Raw genomic sequence first — 21597 nt, 5'->3', positions numbered from 1 at the left:
ACAACAGGTTGCTTTATGCCGACTGCAACCTGCTGTACTTTTGCTGTGCCCTAAGTGGCACTACCCCTTACTCTCAGTACCTGGGGTGCCAAAAGGAAATGAGGTAACCCCTGCTGCCTCAATCAACTCAGAGAGTATCTCCAGATAAACAGAGTCACAAGTCTAGTATTTTGTTCCTGTGTTGCCCTTTAGAGGTTCTGCCTAATTGACACATCTCCTGCTATGCTCCTACAAGCAAGCACAGGGGTGATCAATAGGTAACCTATTGCAACTTTACAGTTTTGAGCTATTGTCCTCCAGGGCTGGTGAGCTTCTCTGCTGTCCCTTCCGGTCCCTCATTTAAAATAACAAGACCAAGGCCCAATGAGTGTGGTGTTTTTCCATAGGCAAGGGTTACACAGTCATAATATGAGAACTTTTAATACATTCATAGAAAGAATACACATATTCTGTTTAAGCAGTGGGGGGTAAGGAAGGGAACAAACAAGCAGTGGGGGTCAGGAAGTGAAACATACATTCTCTTTCTTTATACTCTGAAGATAGCCTAAATAGTTAATTAGGACAGTTTAATTTTCCTTTAAGTTGCAGTAGTTTAAAGTTCATAATTATCTTAATTCTCATGGTTGGTACTTCTCTCCATTGTACCTTGCTGTGTGGACATGATGGAGTCCTTTGGTAAAAGCTTAGTCCTTAGAGTTGTGATGGGAAACGTGAGCTCCCCTGCACTGAACAAGGGGCTTGGCAGCCATACTTCCTCTCCACTATGGCCAGAGGTGGGATCCAACCAGTTCTCACCACTTCTCTAGAAGTGGTTACTAATTTTTTCTGAGTGCCGAGAAGGGGTCATTAAAGCAACTTCCCTGCCCAATAGGGACTGGAGGTGTGTGTGTGCGGCGGCACCACTGTTTGAATCCCACCACCATCGGAACCTGTTATTAAAATTTTTGGATCCCACTACTGACTATGGCTCAACTGTCTCCTCCTTCAATAAGGCATGGCTAAGTAAGACAGGGGAGGACTTTAGGGACCAGTGTAGATAAGAGAATTGGAACCCTCCCTATATACACTGCTTGTGATAATGAAAGTTTAGAATTTCCCTCTCTAGAAGTGAAAAACAAATGTGGTTGTCTCCACCAGTGTAGTCTGGACTACAGTAAAGTACATTGAGCCAATGTGGGACATGAAACAGCACTTAACACTACATAATGGGGGCAGACTAGCTCCTGGTTCTTGGTGGGCCACTGACCTGGGAGGCCACTGGCAGCCAGGAGCCAAACCTAGTGGCTCTGCCAGTGCCACAGGGGCCACTCAACTCAAACCTTGCCAGTGACACCCATCTTTGGCACAACCTTTCAAATGGCCTTGGCCTTGAGGTACATTTTTTGAAGTATTGGAAAGGCCACTCAGCCTGGTTATGCCATTTTACCTTCCCAGTCTGTCTTTGTGCATAGCACTGCCTGCACAACTGCATCAGAAAGGTAGCAGTTTGAGTAGAGATAACTTTAAATTTCAGCAGAGATAACTTTAAATTTCTTTAAAGCCCCAAAAATATTCTAAGCAAATATTTAAAGGCCCACAAATATGCTAAGTGTATTTGGAAGATCTCAGAATATATGTTTAATTCAAATATATAAAGTTTGCACTTTTCTTCCAGATTTGGCATACAGCCATGTATCAAGGCTTGAAAGCTGGCACCTTCTTTTGGCCTGGATCTGATGTAAAAATCAATGGATCATTCCCTAATAAATATGTATTGTACAACAAGTAAGTTGAATTTATACCGTGTTAAAGAAATAGATTCCAATGCCATATTGTTTCATTAATAATGTTGTGATGGGCCCCTTTTTCATGTAGGCTAAACACACTCTGACTGAACTGGCCAAATTTCCCTTTTTTTCTAAGTGACTGAGCTGTTTGATATAGTAGTGTGATGTAATTTATAACTCTATTGCTGAGTCCTATAACTCCCTATAAGGTGAAATAAGCTTGTTATTTAAACTATGGCAAAATCCCTCTATCAAGACACCAAATAATAACAGGTTCAATGAACAAAAGTAAAATTTATTAAGCAAATGGGATGAGGTGGGGAAAACTTAGATGGATGGAAAGTAGGCAGAAAATAAATATATACAACTTTAGCTTAGTGTTCAGATTTCAGTTTTAGGCACTGGCACAGGTTTTAATTAGACATTATTGATTGATTGATTGATTGATTGATTAATTGATTGATTGATTGATTGTATTTGTATACCGCCCTCCCCGAAGGCTCAGGGCGGTTTCCAACAAAATAAAAAGTTAAAACATCATATATATAAATTAATTAAAATACATAAAATATTAGACTAAAGATGGCTTCAGCTATTCTATTCCCCCCTTTTATGAACCCAATGGAGTGCCAGATGTTTGCTTTTGTTGCAGTTAATATCATCCCGGCTGGCCAAAATGCTCCGGCGGAACAGGTCCGCTTTTACAGGCTCCCATGCGGAAACTTTGTAAATTCCGCAGGGCCCTGATCTCACCTTGGAAGCCTGTTCTCAGTTCAACGGTGGTAGGGCCAGGAGCCGTGAAAAGCCTCTGGCCCTTGTAGGAGGCCAGCCGGATCGCTTCTTAAAGCCAGGGATCACCAGGTAGGTCCGCCTCCGGATGAACGGAGGGGTCCTAGGAAGGGCTTATATATTATAGAGGAGAGACGCGTCTCCTTAGATATGCAGGGCCAAGGCCGCGAATGGCTTTAAAGGTCAAAACCAAAACTTTAAACATGACCCAGTACTCGATCGGCAGCCAGTGCAGTTGGTATAGGACCGGAGTAATCCGGTCCCTTGCTGTTGCTCCGGAAAGGAGTCTGGCTGCCGCATTCTGTACGAGTTTCAGTTTATAATATATTTTACTTGCTCAGAGTTTCTTCTTCTTCAAAAGATACAGTTTGATGTTACTGATGTTACTCCCTAATAGATTATCATAGACATTGAGTCCTAACAGGCTGGTACTCTTTCACAATACACACACAGCCTTGACTTTGGCTGATTCTGCATCGGGCAAATATAACAGGTGCAGGACACTATATAACCCATTTTGAGGGGGGGACTTCACACAGGTCCTACCCCCCAAATGAGCCTGCCCTTTTATTTCCCCCAATGCGGGTTTTGTGAAATTGCTAAACTAGCAATCCTTTTGAAAAATGCCATGTTGCAGTTGCTCCCACGTGATTGGACAGGCAGGAGGGGCCTGTCAGGGAGAAATTGCCTGCCATGGCCTGGCAATTGAAGGGAGCCTCCTTTTTCATTTTTGATTTTTGTTTGCATGTTGCATCTGAGTAGCTAGTCATATTGTGGGGAGATTGGTACAGGTGTGGAGGTTCAATTCTGCATGCCTGAACTGTTATGAAGGTAAAATAAAAACAACTCCCAGTAGAAAAGACAATAGAAGGTTTTAAAAGATCAGAAAGACTCTTGACTGTATCTCCCTCCCAGCTGGTCAACTGCCAATGCAAAATCCGGAAAAGAACAACAATATGGGCCTTTCCCCACTCACCATATGCTGCAGGCTAACCTCGTGAAAAGACCCGGGGATTCTCCGTGCTCCCCACCGCACCAGCGGCCACAGTGCAGCCGCCCCGAATCTGCTGTTCTCCCACCTCCTTAGCACGCGCCAAATTAGCTCCTCTTAAAACAGCAACTTTTCTGAAAACGCCACGCTTTCCGCGGGGTGGTGAGAAACTTCAGCATGTTTGCGTGAAGTTGATTCTGTGACTTGCAGCCTTCCGACCAACCAGGCAACAGGCTTCTCCATTTTTTAAGGAAGTTGAGACGTGTGCACAAGGCGACGTTCCAACATTGCTTTTACTGCTCGAGCTCCACAGCTTTGCACCAGCCATTCATGGCAGAGTGCCGCTGAGCGTGCGGGCTTGGCTTTTAAAGTGAAAACTGGGTTGCGGGGAACATAGGTGGTGAAAAATGAAACGTTTTGATGACGTGTACACGTGTACGCGTGTCGATGATGTGTACACGTGCCAGCCAATCAAAATAGAGCCCCGCCCTCCGCTGGCTGCGATTGCCGCAGCGGGACACATGCTCTTGGGGAACGCTGCAATTCTGACCCTGCTTTATTTCGTGAATAGCAAAATAAAGTGGGGAACAATTTCTCCGTGCTCCAAAGCTGCGGAGTGCAACAAACGCAGGGTAGACGCCCTTTGGCAACCAAAAAGAGGTAAGTGAGGAAAGCCCCCAGTCACCAACCAAAAAGGGAGAGGAAGGGAAGTGGCTGGTGTCTGTGTAAAGATTTGGTAAACTATAGTTTCATTTCATTTCATTTTAACCTTTAATGGCATACAAATTATTTCCATTTAAAAGAGAAAAGAGAAAACTTTTAAAACATTTAAAAAAGAAAACTTTTAAAACATTTAAATATGGGTATTTAAAATGCTTTCCAAGAATTTAGCCACTGCCAAGGTGATCGATGGATTACAGTCACTTAGCAGAAAGCGAGTGGCCTGGAACTTGGAGTGCTCAAGTCTTGGAAGCAGCAGAGGGTGAATTAAAATCATGCGCAGGTTACTGTGAAGACAGCATTCCAGAAGAATATGGGTTGGTAAACTATAGTAAACTGTGAAAGCAGTGACACCTTCTGGGTGAAAATGGCAACTACATGAAAGGAACCGGCCATGGAATTAACAGATATCAAAACAATAACCACCAATTTGCACAGTCTTAAAGCAGACGTGGATTCCTTGAAGGACAGTGTTAATGAGAATTTACCAACAATGATGTCAGAGCTCATAAAATAATTAAAGGATTAAAAGCTGATATTCAAAAGATTGTATAATTGGAGGAAAATATGGAGAAAACTAAGGAAGAAGTGAAAAATATCAAGAAACACTGGACTCAGTTAATCTGAAGTCAGATTGCAGCACCAAGCCATTCTTCATCTGAATATTTCATTAAAGAGAGGGCTTTAAGGTTGAAGAAGTTTTTAGAGGACAAAGATTCATCAAAAGAAAACTTGACAAACCTTAGCCAACTATATAAAGATGGATGAAGACTTGGCAGACATGTAGCTGCCACAGGGTGGGGTGGAATGGTGCAGCCCAGGCACATGCTATTGGGTCACGTGGGGGGTGGAAAATTGCCCCCAAGGCCATTTCTCCTTCCCCCTGCCAGGCCTGCTGGGCCACCTGGAGCCGCTGAGCCAGCTCTCCCATTGCAGGCTTTGTTGCTGACCCCTTCAGCTGGGGAGAGGCTTGTAATGCTGCCGCCTGTCCAGAGGTGGCTGGGGGTTTCATCCTCCACCCCCGGCTGCTGCCGGAAGCTTTGCCAGCTCCCCCAGGGTGGGGCGCAGCCAGTAACTTACATATATATTTTTAATGGGGTGGATTCAGGGACGGGGCTCAGGGGGCAGCGTGGGGCCATGCCCCCACTCGCCCCTGGGGGCATGGCCACACCTTCCCAAGCTCCACCCCCAGCTGGGGATGACAGTCTCTTCTGCTCCTGCTGCCCCACCCTGCCCCCACACTAGCTGGATTCCCAATCAGCAGCCCGTTCTCCCTCCCCTCTGGAGAAGCCAGAAGAGACTGCCGTCCCAGCTTCAGAGAGATGCTTTTATAAGTACTGAGGCCAGAGAGTGGGGCTTGGGGGGGAGGGGTGGCCATGCCCCCTGATCCCCACCTCAGCCTCAGTGCTTATAGAAGCAGCTCTCCAAGTTGGGGGCGGCAGTCTCTTCTGGCCTCCCCAGAGGTGAGGTCAGAAGGGACTGCCAGCTGGGAGCCCAGCCGGCTGGGAGGGGCAATGGGGGGCAAAGCAATGTCTCCAGGCAGGAGTCGGTGGGGGCAGAGCCCCACCCACCCACAGGTTGGGGCCCCCAAATGCTTGGACATGTAATTGGGGGGTTTGAACTCATGAACCCCCCTTACCTATGTCCTTGGGTGCAGCCGTCGCTTGAGCCAGGAAGCCGCACTGGCTGGCTGTGTGTCAAGACCTGGGCTGCTTGGAGCCATGGGGCTGGACCTCCCATTGCAGCTTTGTTGCCAGCCCTCTGGCCCGGGAGAGGCTTGTCCTGCCACAAGGCAAGTACAGCCAGGTAAAGGGAATATTCTCTTCCTTTCCCTCCCAAGCCCCTTTCCCTCCCCCCATTCACAATGTTTTTACTCTTTCCCAGAGGTGGGATCCAACCAGTTCTCACCACTTCTCTAGAAGTGGTTACTCTTTTTTTCTGAGTGCCAAGAAGGGGTTACTAAAGCAACCTCCCTGCCCAATAGGGACTGGAGGTACGTGTGTGTGGCGCCACCACTGTTTGAATCCCACCACCATCGGAACCTGTTATTAAAATTTTTGGATCCCACCACTGCCCTTTCCCCCTCGTCCCTCCCTTTATGCATTCCTTCCTTCATTCCTTATATAATTACTATGCCTTTTGAGACAGAAATCTGGGGCCAATTAGTTACCAAAATTATGAGGGTCACCATGCTTTAAATAAGGCATCATATCTTCCTATTGCTTAAATATTATTATTATTCATTGTAGAGCAATTACATTTGAGTCAAGAATAACAAAACTGCTGGAATGGCTTGATCTTCCCAAAGCTGACAGGTAACTACTACAGCTAGGCAAGAAAACTCAAACTGCTTTTTTGTTCTTATGAATGTTTAACTGAATGTTTTACTTAGTATATCAAAACTAAAACCTGTCCTGAAATTTCCATCCCATACCTACCTTTTTTGGAAAAAAAAATACTGTCTTATCACAACTCCCATATCCCTTTCTGCTCTACTAAGACCCTAGTTCATATTGGGAGGAAGGGCAATCCTAAGGGATATTAACATGGTGGCCAGCAAGAAAACTGAAGGTTTTTGAGGCTGTTTCAGGGTACAATGGTGATGTCCCCAGCAACTGTGCATCAGCAGTCCATGGTAGTGTGGAGGGATAGTGGCAAGGCACTGATGGACACGTCAGCTGCAGCCAATCGGATCCAAGAAGCATGGGGCAGAGGTAACCAGTTGCTTCAGCCCAGAAACAGAGGCAAGGGAAGCAAGCTTAATGATATACCCCTGTTAATGGTATACCCCTATATCCCCTTAAAGGGACTAAATACAGTCCCAAGTTCCTGGGCACCTGAGAGGTTTGGAATGGGCTCCATCTTCCCCTCTTTGTTATCCAAACTGGGTCCGTGCTCATATGGAGCAAAAGGGCTGGGATGTTATGCATAGCAGGTACAGAAGCAAAAGGCCTCTGCTCACTGGTGATCACATTATGTAGCTTGTTGCCTACTCTGCTGAGGGTGCTCCTAACTCTGAGGTAGGACCTTGGAATTTAATAGAAGTGGCTCGAACCTGGCAGACCACTCGCAGCAATGCTTAGCATTTTTTCCCTACCTTGGCCAGCTGGAAGCCTAATGCAGTTTTAACCAGAAAGTGCACACCACAAAGTAGAATTATACCCAAGCAGATATTATCAGTTTCATTTAAAGCATAGAGGATCAGTATTGAGGATGCATAACATACAAAGGCACAAGATAAAAAAGGGTAAATTTCCCCTTCAGTCATATCCAACCCTGGGGTACCACTGCAAGTAGTGATTTTATAGGCAAGCCGCTTTTGTGGGGTAGTTTGCCATTGCTTTTCCCGGCTTTTCTTTACCCCCTAGTTATGAGCTAGGTACTCATTTACCGACCAAGAAATGGATGGATGGCTGAGTTGACTATGAGCCAGCTGCCAGGATATCTGACCCACAGGGGGCTTGAACTCCTGACTGCGTGAATGGCAGTGCAAGCACTTAACCACTATGTCATGCAGCTCCTACAAGATACAATAGTACAAAAGAATATTGGCAATTAAGTCTGTGTGGTAACTCCCACTGTTAATGAAAGCCTGGCGGTGAGTTCTGAATGGCAATTTATGATGGTTGATGTTAGATAGCCACATAACATTACAGTCCTTCCCCAATTAATTGTTTAATCTAGAAAATTCCAATCCAAAATAAAATGACTCTGAACTTTCAAGGATATGAATGGTGTTATGCAGTCCACATCATCTTACGCGGTATTTCAAAATAAACTTGAGCCTACAAGCCTCTCTAGATTATGATTTATTTGGTTCCTTCACTGGGCTCAAAATGAAATTTCTGTGGACTGGTGAGCATCAGATTCCTCAGGGGTCACAAGGGAGCCCAGTTGACAGTTCTTGTCTTGGGACTGCATTCTCCCCCCACCGGCAAAGGGTTCTTGCCATTCAAAACACCCATATCTATCTGGTGGTCAAAAGAACATGTGGGGTCCCCACTGATATGTGCTCTACAGGAATGACTTTAGAGATGGGGTTACCAAAGATTCCATGCAGTATGGTGGGACTCTGCCCCCCCTTGCACCCAATTCAAGGGGGATCCTGGCAGCTGTCTGGGCTTCATGTCCAGTGGAGAGTGAACAGCTAGGGCCTTCTCCCACAACAACTGTTCCCAAACACTCCCTTTATGCACCAGAGCAATAGTGTGGGGAAGGGTGGTTCTGGGTCTTCTACCGGCACCACTGGCTGTGTGGCTTGTGTGCATGACATGGCCTTGCCAGAGTAACTTCCAGCCACAAGGGCAGGGAAATGGGGGGGGGGGGAGGTTTGGGCAACAGTCCCCTACTGTATGTGTCTTGGTTGAGGTGATAGGGTACCTGATAGTGTTCAGTACTGGGCGAGGTCAGCCACCAAGAGGGACCTTTGCTTTCCCTGTGAATTTTGCCACAGAGAGTGATCTTTGCTCTCTGAGAGTGTTTGTCCAGTAGTTCTGAATAATCTCCTTGTGCTTTTACAAAGTGCCTTGATGCTCACTCTATGTACACTTGGCAAAGAACTGTCAGACAGTGTCCCTCTCCACGCATCATTCCTGCTTTGTGGGGCATACTGGCTGGGATTTTTATAGGGCCGCTGTTCCATGATTAGTTCCTCAGTTTTGCCAGCACAGGGGAGGGAAATGATTGGTTGCTCCCTTTGTCGACATCCTGAGCAGTTGGGTCTCGTACCTGGGGCTATCAGGTGGTGCTAGTGGAAAATTTAACTTTTTTTGCATCTGTAGTTACACAAATAATTCCTAAAACAGTTATTTTAACATTTCTAATTAATGCACCTTTTGAGACAACAATTGTACAACATGGACCCACTAATCTATACCAAGCCCACCAGCCATAGTGGTGCATAAAGAACCTGATAAGCCTCTGGGCTTTGCTGTTCATCCAAAGGTGCAAAAACAAGAAAAACCTGACTGTGTGGTTATCAACTACTGATTCTACTAATCTAAACCTAATTATTTAGTTATATTTGATAGTATATAGTTGGCACTATTTGGGAAAGAAAGGACAAAAATTCCCCTTCAGGCAGTCACAATACTCCTTTTCTTTTAAACTCTAGGCCAGATTTCTATACATTGTACATTGAGGAACCTGACACAGCGGGACACTCATTTGGACCAGTTAGTGGTGGAGTAAGATTTTTTTTTATTTATGCTTTCAGTTCAATTTTATTAGGTACTTGTATGATGATGCACAACCCTGTTACATGCAGTGCAAATCAGAACAGATGGGCTAGCTAGCTAATAAGATTTAATGAAATAAAATTTAGGACCTAGGATATCATAATTATTTTATAAATGAAGTGCTAGCTGATGGTTAGATATATGGAATCCCTTTCAACAACTGACAGCTAACAACTTATTGTTTGAAAAAACTGTAATGTGGAAAGCACCTAACAAATTCCAGTTCGGAGAGAGGGTTGGTGCAGACAAAGATGAGGAGAACAGACCATGACAGAGCACTGTTAATTCTCTTGGACCTTCTTGTCTTTTGCACGAATTCTTGCATCTCCTGTCACCCCTAAAATTATGGTTCAGGATAGCAGAGATACAATGAAGAATGGTTAACAATAGTAAGAAACTTGTACATGAAATAGGACTGGTTGGAAAAGATCAGCCTCCTTTCCCTTCACTACTTTTAAAGATTCCGTATATACTAGCCTAAGGAGGCCATCAATTCATTGTTTCTCAAGCAAATTTTGCTGTTTAGCTTTTCATAGATGATCCATATTGCTGCTGAACCATCAATTGACATATCTAATATCCACACACATTACAGGATATAATATAAAAGGACTGCCTAATAACGAGGAATATAAATATTGCTCTAACTGCATCACATGGGTTTCTGTTAATATAATTAACTGACTTCTCTGCAGAATGGGAATTCATTTAAAAATGGTTAAAAAGAAAGCCGGCCTTTTAAAAGTTGCTTTTCCATTCTTACATATCAATGTATTCTATTATAGCTACATATCTATATCTATCTGTATCTCTCTATCCTATTCATTCTATCATATATTCTGTTTATTCTATTATACATCTATGGCATTGTCTGTAAGGAGATAATGTAAGGTGTATGTATGTTAAACAAACTCATTAAATAAAGATTGTTATAGACTTGGTTGTGGCCTTGAGGAATAAAAATAAGTGCTAATAATACTTTCCTTCTGTTTAGGTAATTAAAGCATTACAGTTAGCAGATCAAGCTTTGGGAATGCTAATGGAGGGCCTCAAACAAAGAAATCTGCACAACTGTGTCAATCTCATTGTTCTGGCTGATCATGGTATGTTTGTACTTTTGTAACTCTGTGGCCCAGGTTTTTAGTGCTAACCAATCTTTAGTCAAATTATAGTTGCCAGCCTCCAGGATGCACCTGGAGATTTCTTGCAATTACAGTTGATTTCCAGACAACCAAGATCATTTCCTCTGGAGATAATGGCTGCTTTGGAGGGTGGACTGTAAGGCATTAGGTCCCTCCCATTCTCAAACCAAGTCTCCCCTTGCAAAGGAAAAAACCCTCCAAGTATTTCTCAGCCCAGTTCTGGCAACCCTACGTAATGTGCTTTTTTGACTTTGTAACTTCAGTATTTGTTAAACTACAAAATATTTTCTTTCTTGCTTTCTTGCTTTCTTCGTAGGAATGGATAAGACTTTCTGCAACCAAATGGAATACATGACAGACTATTTTGATAAAATTAATTTTTATATGTATGAAGGGCCAGCACCTCGTATCCGATCAAAGCAGGTTCCAGAGGACTTCTACACATGTAAGGCTTTTTTTTTCCAATTCAGAAACTTTATGCCAATTCAAGTAACAACATTTTAGAACAAAAGAATTGCTTATATATGGAACCGAACAATTATATTTCCTTACAATACCCAGTCCGTATTAATTGCAATGCTATCATAAACTGAGTTATATAGTAATTGCCTGTTCCTTGTGCAATATCATATAATAAGATTCAATTAAGTTCTGGCCTATAAAAATGCTAGTGTAATTCCATACGCTGTCATACTTTTGCCATGTCAAGTGTGGCTTGTGACTCAAGAAGCTCATAGTTGTGTTCAAGCCTCATATCAACAATGCTTTTAGTCATATTCGCAGTAAGGGGGTTGGACAGTCATGAAATAGTGCACAATTGTTTTTATTCTGCTTTGCAGTTGCCTACATGAATGAAACCCAATGATTGCAAATCTATGCACCATATAACATCCATATTACCATGGCACAGATTAATACAAGTTATATAGAACAAATGCCATGATGAACTGGCTGTTTGTACCTTTTGAGGTGTTTCTACAGTGCAAACTGTAACATTGCAATAATAAATAAAAGTGTTAAATCTGTTTTAATCATTTATTTTATTGGTTTTTATTAGATTTGATATCCCGTCCTTTCTCAGCATAAGGGCAAGATCAGGGTGGCTAACAATTAAAATAATTCCATACAATAAAAACCAATATTTCTAATAAATAATTCAATACAACCCATTAAAATTATCATATTCAGATAGCATTTGTCAGATTTACTTAAACATCCAATTCCTAATTCCTCCCTACTTAATTAAAAACGTCCCAATTTTCTGTTGATAAAGGAAGGGGGGGGGGAATTCAGGTGAGAGAAAAGGTTTGGGAGGCCAGCAATGAATGTAAATTGTGGTTGCCTGCCTCAGCTAAAGCCCCAGTGAAAATACTCTTACTGGCCTTAAGACCCACTGGGCCCTGGTCTCAGCAGATAGGGAGTTCCATCAGGTTGGGGTGAGGGCCAAAAAAGCCCTGGCCCTGGTGGAGCTAGCCGGACGCTTCTGGGGCCAAGGACTACCAGTAGGTCACTTCCCGAGGATCTTAATGTCCTCTGAAAGCAATAAAGGGAAAGGTGCTCCCAAAGATATGATGGTCTCAGACCACTCAATGCCTTAAAAGTCAACACCAAAACCTTAAAGATGATTCAGACTCATCTGGCAGCCAATGCTGTCAGTGGAGCACAAATTGAATATGTTGTATGAAAGTAGATATGTCTCAGCTATATGATACAGATTGTATAAATTGCACAGATTGCACTGCTTCTGCTAAATACAGGGCAGGATTGGATTATAATGACATGGTACAGTGGATAGAAACAGATGTTGCATGGTAGGATGGGTAGTGTTTCTTGGAATTGATATTTTTGTTTAATGGACAGTGCGAATGGATTTCCTAATTGTGTGTGTGTGCATATCCATATATTTTGGGTGCTGTGTGGTTTCCGGGCTGTATGGCCGTGTTCTAGCAGCATTCTCTCCTGACGTTTCGCCTGCATCTGTGGCTGGCATCTTCAGAGGATCTGATGTAGGGAAAGCAAGTGGAGTATATATCTGTTGGAGTGTCCCGGGTGGGTGGGGAAACCTTGTCTGTGAGTCACAAAGGAGGCAACCAGGTCAGTAGTTGAGGGCATCTGAATAGAAGTATGAGTAACAATGAAGACTATAGCCTAGGAGTAACCCTGTAGATAGCAAGGTCACTGGTGGGAGCATCTGAATAGAAGTATCCTGGCCTTTGTTTCTTTTGTCTATGGTCATCCTGTGTTTGTGTGGAGCTGGTTTGACACAGTCTTGACCCTAGTATTTTTCAACACTGGCAGCCAAGTTCTGTTCATTTTCATAGTTTCGCTTCCTTCCTTGCTAAAATTGTCCATGTGCTTATGGATTTCCTTAATTGCTTCTCTGTGTAGTCTGGACGTAGTGGCTTTCAGAGTGGTCCAGGATTTCTGTTTTCAAATAATATTCTATGTCCAGGTTGGTTTATCATGTGTTCTGCTATTGCTGATTTTTTCTGGCCTGAAATAGTCTGCAAGTGCCTTTTCAGATGTTCTTTTTGGATACGGGTCTACAAAGCAAGCGCTAAGCGTTTGGTGGTTCCTAATAGTAGATCTTGTCCACAGCTGCATGGTATGCGATAGACTCCTGCAGTAGCTAAAGGCTGATCCCTCTTTATCTTTGCTGAACGTAGCTTCTGTTGAATTTTTCTAGTGGGTCTGTAGATTGTTTGTAGGTTGTGCTTCTTCATCAGTTTTCCTATGCGATCAGTGGTTCCCTTGATGTATGGTAAGAACACCTCCCTCTAGATGGCTCTTTATCTTTGTTCATGTGGCTTGTTCTTGGTCTTGCAGCCCTTCTTGGATTTCTGCATTAGAGCAACCATTAGCCTGTAGAGCCCTGTTTCTAGGTAATTCAATTCATCTTGTAGGGGTGAGGTTCACAGATTCTAGTTGTTTTGCGCGATGTACCAAAGTTTTTATGGTGCTCCTTTTTTGCCCTGGATGGTGATTGGAGTTTTTGTGTAGATATCTGTCTGTGTGAGTAGGTTTTCTGTATACTGTGTGTCCCAATTGCTGGTTTGGTTTGCGGATGACTAAAACATCTAAAAATGGCAGTTTTCCTTCATTTTCTTTCTCCATAGTAAATTGGATGTTTGGGTGGATCTTGTTGATATATCAGCAAAGGATAAGAGGGATCCTTTAGCTACTGCAGGAGTCTATCGCATACCATGCAGCTGTGGACAAGTCTACATAGGAACCACCAAACGCAGCGCACAGACACGTATCAAAGAACACGAAAGGCACTGCAGACTATTTCAGCCAGAAAAATCAGCAATAGCAGAACACATGATAAACCAACCTGGACATAGAATATTATTTGAAAAAACAGAAATCCTGGACCACTCTGAAAGCCACTACGTCAGACTACACAGAGAAGCAATTGAAATCCATAAGCACATGGACAATTTTAACAGGAAGGAAGAAACTATGAAAATGAACAGAACTTGGCTGCCAGTGTTGAAAAATACTAGGGTCAAGACTGTGTCAAACCAGCTCCACACAAACACAGGATGACCATAGACAAAAGAAACAAAGGCCAGGATACTTCTATTCAGATGCTCCCACCAGTGACCTTGCTATCTACAGGGTTACTCCTAGGCTATAGTCTTCATTGTTACTCATACTTCTATTCAGATGCCCTCAACTATTGACCTGGTTGCCTCCTTTGTGACTCACAGACAAGGTTTCCCCACCCACCCTGGACACTCCAACAGATATATACTCCACTTGCTTTCCCTACATCAGATCCTCTGAAGATGCCAGCCACAGATGCAGGCGAAACGTCAGGAGAGAATGCTGCTAGAACACGGCCATACAGCCCGGAAACCACACAGTACCCAAGTGATTCCGGCCGTGAAAGCCTTCGACAATACATATCCATATATGTTTGTGTAGGATTGGAAGAGGGCTTTATCTAGAATCTAATTCATTTTATTTTATTCATAACAGTTGATTCTGAAGGAATTGTTAAGAACCTCACAGTAAGTAAAAGTTTTTTAAAATTTCTTTTATGTTTTAGCTATGTTAATACTGTTTCAGTGCCAAGCCTCTGAATTCTGACAAGATCAGGCTCATAGGCGGGGCGGGGACAAACGGGGCGGGGCGGGACAGGACAAACGCTTCGGACCCAGGCATGGGGGAGCGGAGAATCACTCCCCCACCCCTCCCCTCAGACCTTCCCCACAGTCTGGAGTAGCCTTGGCGACCCAGAGCAGGATGCTTTTTTAGCTTTTAAAGGTGAGGCATTTTGGGGGGGGCATGCGGGGTGTGTGTGTGTGTGCCATTTTTCCCTGGGTGCCAGTTTTCTCCCCTACGGCAATGATCAGACTAGCCTGGGTCATGCACATCAGGGTTGGAGGATCTAGTAGTCCTAGCCCAATACAAATAATAGGTACCAAAGAACGTTATGGTGAAGTCAAAAAGTGCTATTGAACAATTTACCACTAGAGGTCTTCCTGACTCCTGAAGAATGAGCTGCTAAGAGCACAGATAGCAAGCAATCTTACATTTCTCTTTTATTTAAATCATACTTTAGGAATTCATTTAAATAGTTATATCAGTGTTAAGGCAATGATTTTTCAATAGTTAAGTTCAACATTTGTGTTTTTGACATTTTAAGTACTGGTATCCACGAAGACATGAAATAATTGTAAAAGTAACAGATTTGTCTGGATACATAAATTGCAGATTCATCTTTCTGGTTCTGAACCACTGGATCTCCATTTTGGAATTAAATTTGTATTTGCTATCCTGTGCTAATTCCCTAATTGGTCAAGATTCTAAAAGATTTGAGCATGAATGAGAGAATGGAACACTGTGGTACTCCACAAGATAAATTCTACCCAGTTGATTTTGTACCTCTGGTGGACACTGGATGTATCTAGTCAAAAAGAAAAGTGTGAGATCATTATGGTGTAATACATATGCTATGCAAAAAAACAAACAAAAACAAACCCCCTTTACCTGTGCAAACAGTGGAGTGATATTCCAAAAACACAATGGGACTTGAATCTGCATTATTAAAATGATAAATGCACTGAGCTGAAACTTCTATGGAAATCATCAGAATTTTCTCGTTTTATTGTATTTTTAAAGTTTAAGTGGAAGTTGATAACATCACTACACCGAATTTGTTCAGTTTTCAAAAATCAATGTACATTCCCATCAGAATCCGACCAGAATCTCTCTCATGGGCAAGAAGCTCTTACCAGCCCTTCTACACCAACTGCTGCTGTTACAAATAATGTTGCAGTTTTGAAAGGGCTGGGGTCATGTGAAGAGGATAGCTAGAAGAAGCATTTTCTGTCTTTTGCTTTTGCATAAACGTAACAGATGCTTGCAAAATGAAGACATATACTGCAAGATGAGGATTTCTTGGTTAGACCTGTCAAATGGAACTTAGCTAGTTAACCCTTTCATTAGCTATGGAACCCAGAACATCTGTTCTCTGTACAAAAAGTATTTGACCATCACAGAAAAGTTAATAAAAATATTTGTAAAGGCCTTAAAATAGCTAGGCAGTGAAGAAAAAGTGGCAGAACCAAAGAGTTCTGTCTGAAAGAAAGTTCCCAGAGGCTTGTGATCTTCAGGCTGCAGTTAGGCTGAACTTCATATGGTGGCTTTTACCAATGTCTTCTTTTCAGGAGACATGCACTCAGACAGTGCCTGGACTAAAGAGCTACAAAATGTCCATACACTTCACAATGTTGGGCACAAAGAAAAGAAAGCTGACTCAGACTGGTAAACTGTGTCTGATCTTCAGATGCCAGGATAAAATCTCTTCCTAGCAACTTGTGCATGTGCCATGAGCTACTTTCTGAGGGTGTTGATATTTCACAGGTCATATGATTCTCATGGAATTTCATTGTTGGCATTTATATTTATCTCACAATGTTTCTTTGCCATTTTCAGTGTAAAAAACCAGATCAGCACTTCAAAGCCTATTTGACTCCAAACTTACCAAAGAGACTTCATTACGCTAAGAACATTCGCATCGATAAAGTTCATCTTATGGTGGATCGGCAGTGGTTGGCTGTGAGGTATGGAAACAGTGGTGAACTTGAATTTGCTATCAGGTCTGGCCCTGCCAAAGAGTATATGTGGGGGTACCACTAAAGCCAATAATCTATTTATGTACTTATTATATGGGATTTATACCTTGTATTCCAAAAGGCTCTGAGCAACTTACACAAAATATTGACAATTTTACATTAAAAAGAGACCTCTTGTTATAGTCTCCCTGACTTAGCAGGATTCATGCAGGAAAGAAGAAAATACAACTTCCCAGCAGCACTTTTTCCTCTGGCTGGTGTCTGAGTTTAGGTTGCCTCCCCCATCAGCTCTGCAGACACAATGCAACTGAAACTGACTGTCAGGTTGCTGTTAATGTTCTTGGTATATTCAAAGAGTTCTGTCCAGAAGGGGAGTCATTCGCAGGCTAACTGATGATTTTATTTTTATTTTTATTTATTATTCTACTTTTATACCGCCCTCCCCCGAAGGGCTCAGGGCGGTTTACAACAGTGATAAGACAATAAATATTAAAACAATTTAAAAGCAGCATCCAATTTCTGTATCAATTAAAATAAAGATGGCGTCCCGCTATTAAAACTCCTACAAAGGGAACAGCGGGTTGTAGCTGTTTCCGGGCACCCCGGAATCTTCCCTTGGTTGGTTGACCATCTTGGAGACCTTAGACATCAACATGTATTGGGTCCTCACTGCTTACAGCTTAAAATGTTTGCTTTCCTTCATAGTTTCCTTTTTATTATTATTAGCAGGTCCTGTTTTTCAGACAGTTAAAATTATTAGGATATGAAGTCTGCATGAATGTGCAGATAGATTGCATTTATAGTGCTCATTTTGGAGGCTTCCTGCTTTGCATACATAAAGTTCACTGCTAGGGTTGTGGACTGATAGATGTTTACTGGAAGTAAACTAGCCTAGTTACAGGATCATTATCCAAAATAGTTAACTAAACAGAAAATATTACCAATAAATCACTGTCTTTACTTGGCAGTTAAATTTATTCCATCTGTGTTTTCCAAATACCAAACCACTGAATAATCTAAATGCATGCTTTCAGGGAAATGTAGTCATTGTTAGTCAAAACATCTTTTTTTCATATATCTGAATCAAGAACAAGAGTAAAAAATAAATTACAATTTGCAAAAAATCAGTTATAAATTAGGCAAACTTTCCTTTCTGTAACTACATTACTTATAGTTTTTACTAGATGTGTTTCAGAAACAGCATGAGCTGTTCCAAAATGTATCAGATCACTCTTACACTTGAGTCATATTAGTGACACAATGGGATTTCCTGAAGCAAATGTGCACAGTCCAAACATCAAATGCAGATTCTTAAGTGTCTGTATGTAACAGAGGTAACATGTAATACTGTTTTCATATTACAGTATGGGTCAATCACGAACTCTAAGCCCAACCAACCTCAAAGGATCAGTATGCAGATAAAATGGAAGAGAAGAGAACTAAGTGAGCAGCTTTGAGTCCCTGTTGCAGGCAGGCTGAATTCAGGACACTGATCTGATTAAAAGTTTTTTTTAAAAGCTTTAATTAGGAACTAATAAACTGGACATGAAAGAGTAAAGATAAGTCTAGCTGCTTCTCTAGTTGATAGAGAGTTCTAGACTTTTCTGGAAGAAAGCCTAAGTGCAATAACACATAAGGTGTTTGCTGCATTGTGGAGGTAAATGTCTGCCATTGCAAGATTTCTTGTATGGATGTATTTCCTCTAGCCCAACTTTCACTTTCCTCTGTCCCCTTGGCAAGTGATACCACTTGTAGCATGATTTTAATTTTGCTTTGCCACAACACCGGGACAAATTTGCCAGTGAGCACAACTTTGCGCTGGACCTCTTCTCTCCGCCCATAGCCAGCTTCCCACTCCCTTGTGCTGCTTTGCATGCCTTCCCTCTTGCCTCCACTCTCATGTTGCTGGCTCCTTACTGCTTCTCCAAATGTTTGTATTGATGTATTGATATTATGATAATAGAGAACTGGCATCTGATGCACACTCCCCTCCACCATGCTTCATCAGAGGCATACACCTACCTCTGCCAGCAGCTTCTTCTCTCCCCTCTTTCCCCTTCTCACCCTCCTGCAGCAGGGCAAAGCTCTGCAGTCTGGGAGCCTGGGCTCCAGTTGCCAGCTTGGTGGAGAGTGCATTGGATGCCAACCCCCTGTCTCCCTGGGACTCCCTTCCGTTCCCTGGCACCAGCTGTCAGCCTCATCCAGATGGGTCAGCTTCTTCCTTCCCAGCAGCATGAGCAGCGCTCTGCAGAGTGGCAAAGATTCCTGGGGAAAGGAGATGGCCAGAGCACCCCTCCCCCGCAATCAAGGCTTCTGCAAAATTCAAAAATAAAAGGAAGGGGGTGAAATCCAACCCCACATACAAGTGGGCAAGCTTTTATTTAAAACAAACCAGTGTGTGTGGGAGGGAAGGGAAAAGAAGGGAATATCAGCTTCTTTGTGATATCAGTGTGATGAGCTCTGTGCCTTTAAGGCTGTTGATGGGCGAAGTTAAGAGAGCCAGCAGGAGAGGCCAACAGACAAACTGTGATGCAAGCCATGGACAGCCTCCTTATGTGTTAACCGTAAAACAGGAGGAGAGCCCACTGCAAGCCCACTTTGTAGAGAATAGTCCTAAGGTAAGCATCCCATGTGTAATCAGGTGAAGAGTTATATTCTTCAGACAAGCAACGAAAAACTCCTTTAGAAAGAAGGCACTCCCTTTCAGTTCTGTTTAGCTAGAACATGCTGCCCTGTTCAGGACTTTCTTTCTTCTTCAGACACAAAGACATTGCTATAAACAAACAAACAAACAAATAAATTACAATACATCTTAGAGAGAATACAAATGAACTAATATAGTTAATTTCCTTGTTTCACAATAACTGTCAGCCAGTAAGTTTTAAAATTACCATAAATGTCACACTTATTGGTGATGATAGTACAATTTTGCTTTTCTAATAAAATGAATGCTATAGAAAACATTTGACCATAATTTGACAGATCTTTGGCCAATTTGTCTGTGCTCAGATTAAAGGCTACATTTCCATGTTCCCAGTATTGCAGAAACAGTCTCAAGAGAATAAAAGACATTTATACATCTTTCATAATCCATACCTCGCTGAAAGCAGTGGGGAAAAGAAAAGAGATGGCTGAGAAGCTTTTACTTTCCAGGAAATAAAACCTTCTTATAGGTCCACGAAAAGACCATAAAAGACAAAAGGGATGTTTGATTCAGGCCCTACTTAGATAAATGGGAAGTATCACCAATTTATTTGGTGTCATGTCCCCACAAAAGCCTTTATTATTTTCTTTTGTTAAGTATCAGTTTCCATAGGTTTAGTCCTCTGTATAGTCTCCAAAGGGAGGGAATTTTAGTTAGTCCCTGTCCCTTTAAAAAATCTCCCAAGATAGAAAGAAACCGTAGTCTAAAGAAATACTTTCCCTATGGACAAGTGGGCACTCTACCGTGCCATCACGTGTGTGCAGGTGAGAGAATACTACAGTGGGAAAGCCCCACTGTGGCAGTCTGCCACTGACCATGCACTCAGGTCAAAGGCTAGGACAGAAGTGAAAGCAGCATGGGGAAGAAAGGAAGTTAGTGGGTGGTCTCCTGACCCAGACAAGGAGGGCAAACAAGAGAGGCAACATCACAATTAGAGTGAGATACACAGCACCCCCCAGCGTCCAGGCACGCTGAAGTCGCTTATTCCAACAACAGGTGCCCAAGGAGTTAGGAGGCAGAAGTATTTTGCCACATCAAAGGTGTACTGAGAGCACAAAGTTGAGGTTTACAGAGACTAATAGCCAGATAAAGACTCAAGGAACTTAAAGAAGTGGACTTTTCTGGAAGCAGTCAAGGAAAGAACAAAAGTCTACACAGCTTCTACTGTCCAGTCAAGCAAGTACTTTATTTTAGGCAGACCCTGGGAGGAGTTAGGGTCTCCATTCTTCTAAATATTAAACCTTTCATTTGAACTGTTAAACCTTGTTTGTGATTCCTCCACTCTGTTCTGGCCAGTCACAGGGCATCAGAAACAGCTTTGCTTAGGGAACAGAACATTTGGGGTTGCTTGTTTTAACCTCCTTCAGGCAATAATTGTGGCACTTATCAAGCTAATCAAGTATCTAAAAACTGAGTGGAAATTTTTATCTCTTTTGAACCATTGTTCTGATAAACATCATTGACACAGGACTGCAGTATTATCGTTTGGCAGACCCAATGAGGAAGAAAGTCTTACAGAAGTTTGCAATATATGAGAAAACAAAATTTTATTATATCTAATTCATATATAAAGGCAAAGCAGATCTGGAGTTGGACTGGGACATATGTTTTCCTGTTTTAACATTTAATATTTAAACCTGCAAATTCTAAATTCTTCCCCAAAACTTTTAAGAGAGTTTACTTAAAAATTAAACAAAACAAAAATTTTTCTTGCAGCTAGTTTCCCATCAATGGAACGGTCCCTCCTGGAACGGTCCCATCCAATCTGGGTTCATCTGGTGACTATAATGATATAATAATATCAGGCTGCACAATTAGATTAGATTATGTGCTGACATGTCTATGAGCGAATGAAATCCATTCATAGTGGGAGGGCAGTGCTTCCTAACAGGTGAAGCATTTCATCCCCTCTTGAGGCAATCAACAAACAACAAAATAGTTGGAAAGCAGAATTTACTTTTTGGTGCTGCTAAAGGTACTACTGAAAATAGCTCCTCCTTGGATCAGGTCTAACTTGCAATAATAAATATTCTTGTGGTGAGTTATATTCTCATTCATTGTGTCTATTTTAGGAATAAAGGATATACATTTTGTAATGGTGGTAACCATGGTTATGACAACGAATTCAAAAGCATGGAGGTAAGAAAGTCCCAGCAAGAAAA

At 42.3% G+C, this 21597-nt stretch overlaps 1 protein-coding gene across 2 annotated transcripts in view; it reads left to right on the top strand.

Annotated features, from left to right (window-relative positions):
- ENPP3 (ectonucleotide pyrophosphatase/phosphodiesterase 3) overlaps window positions 1-21597 on the top strand; it is a 90439-nt gene that overhangs the window by 35427 nt on the left and 33415 nt on the right. For both annotated transcript variants that reach the window (XM_048490606.1, XM_048490613.1), the window contains exons 9-16: window positions 1655-1764; window positions 6516-6581; window positions 9380-9452; window positions 10498-10606; window positions 10962-11090; window positions 14630-14661; window positions 16592-16719; window positions 21508-21574. In XM_048490606.1, the coding sequence (XP_048346563.1) occupies window positions 1655-1764; window positions 6516-6581; window positions 9380-9452; window positions 10498-10606; window positions 10962-11090; window positions 14630-14661; window positions 16592-16719; window positions 21508-21574 (714 nt within the window). The remainder of the gene's footprint in view (window positions 1-1654; window positions 1765-6515; window positions 6582-9379; window positions 9453-10497; window positions 10607-10961; window positions 11091-14629; window positions 14662-16591; window positions 16720-21507; window positions 21575-21597) is intronic.

This window comes from Sphaerodactylus townsendi, linkage group LG01 (assembly GCF_021028975.2).
Source record: "Sphaerodactylus townsendi isolate TG3544 linkage group LG01, MPM_Stown_v2.3, whole genome shotgun sequence".
NCBI classification, from domain to species: Eukaryota; Metazoa; Chordata; class Lepidosauria; order Squamata; family Sphaerodactylidae; genus Sphaerodactylus; species Sphaerodactylus townsendi.
The sequence above is the reverse complement of the archived record's forward strand: the minus strand, read 5'-3'. Positions and strand labels throughout refer to the sequence as shown.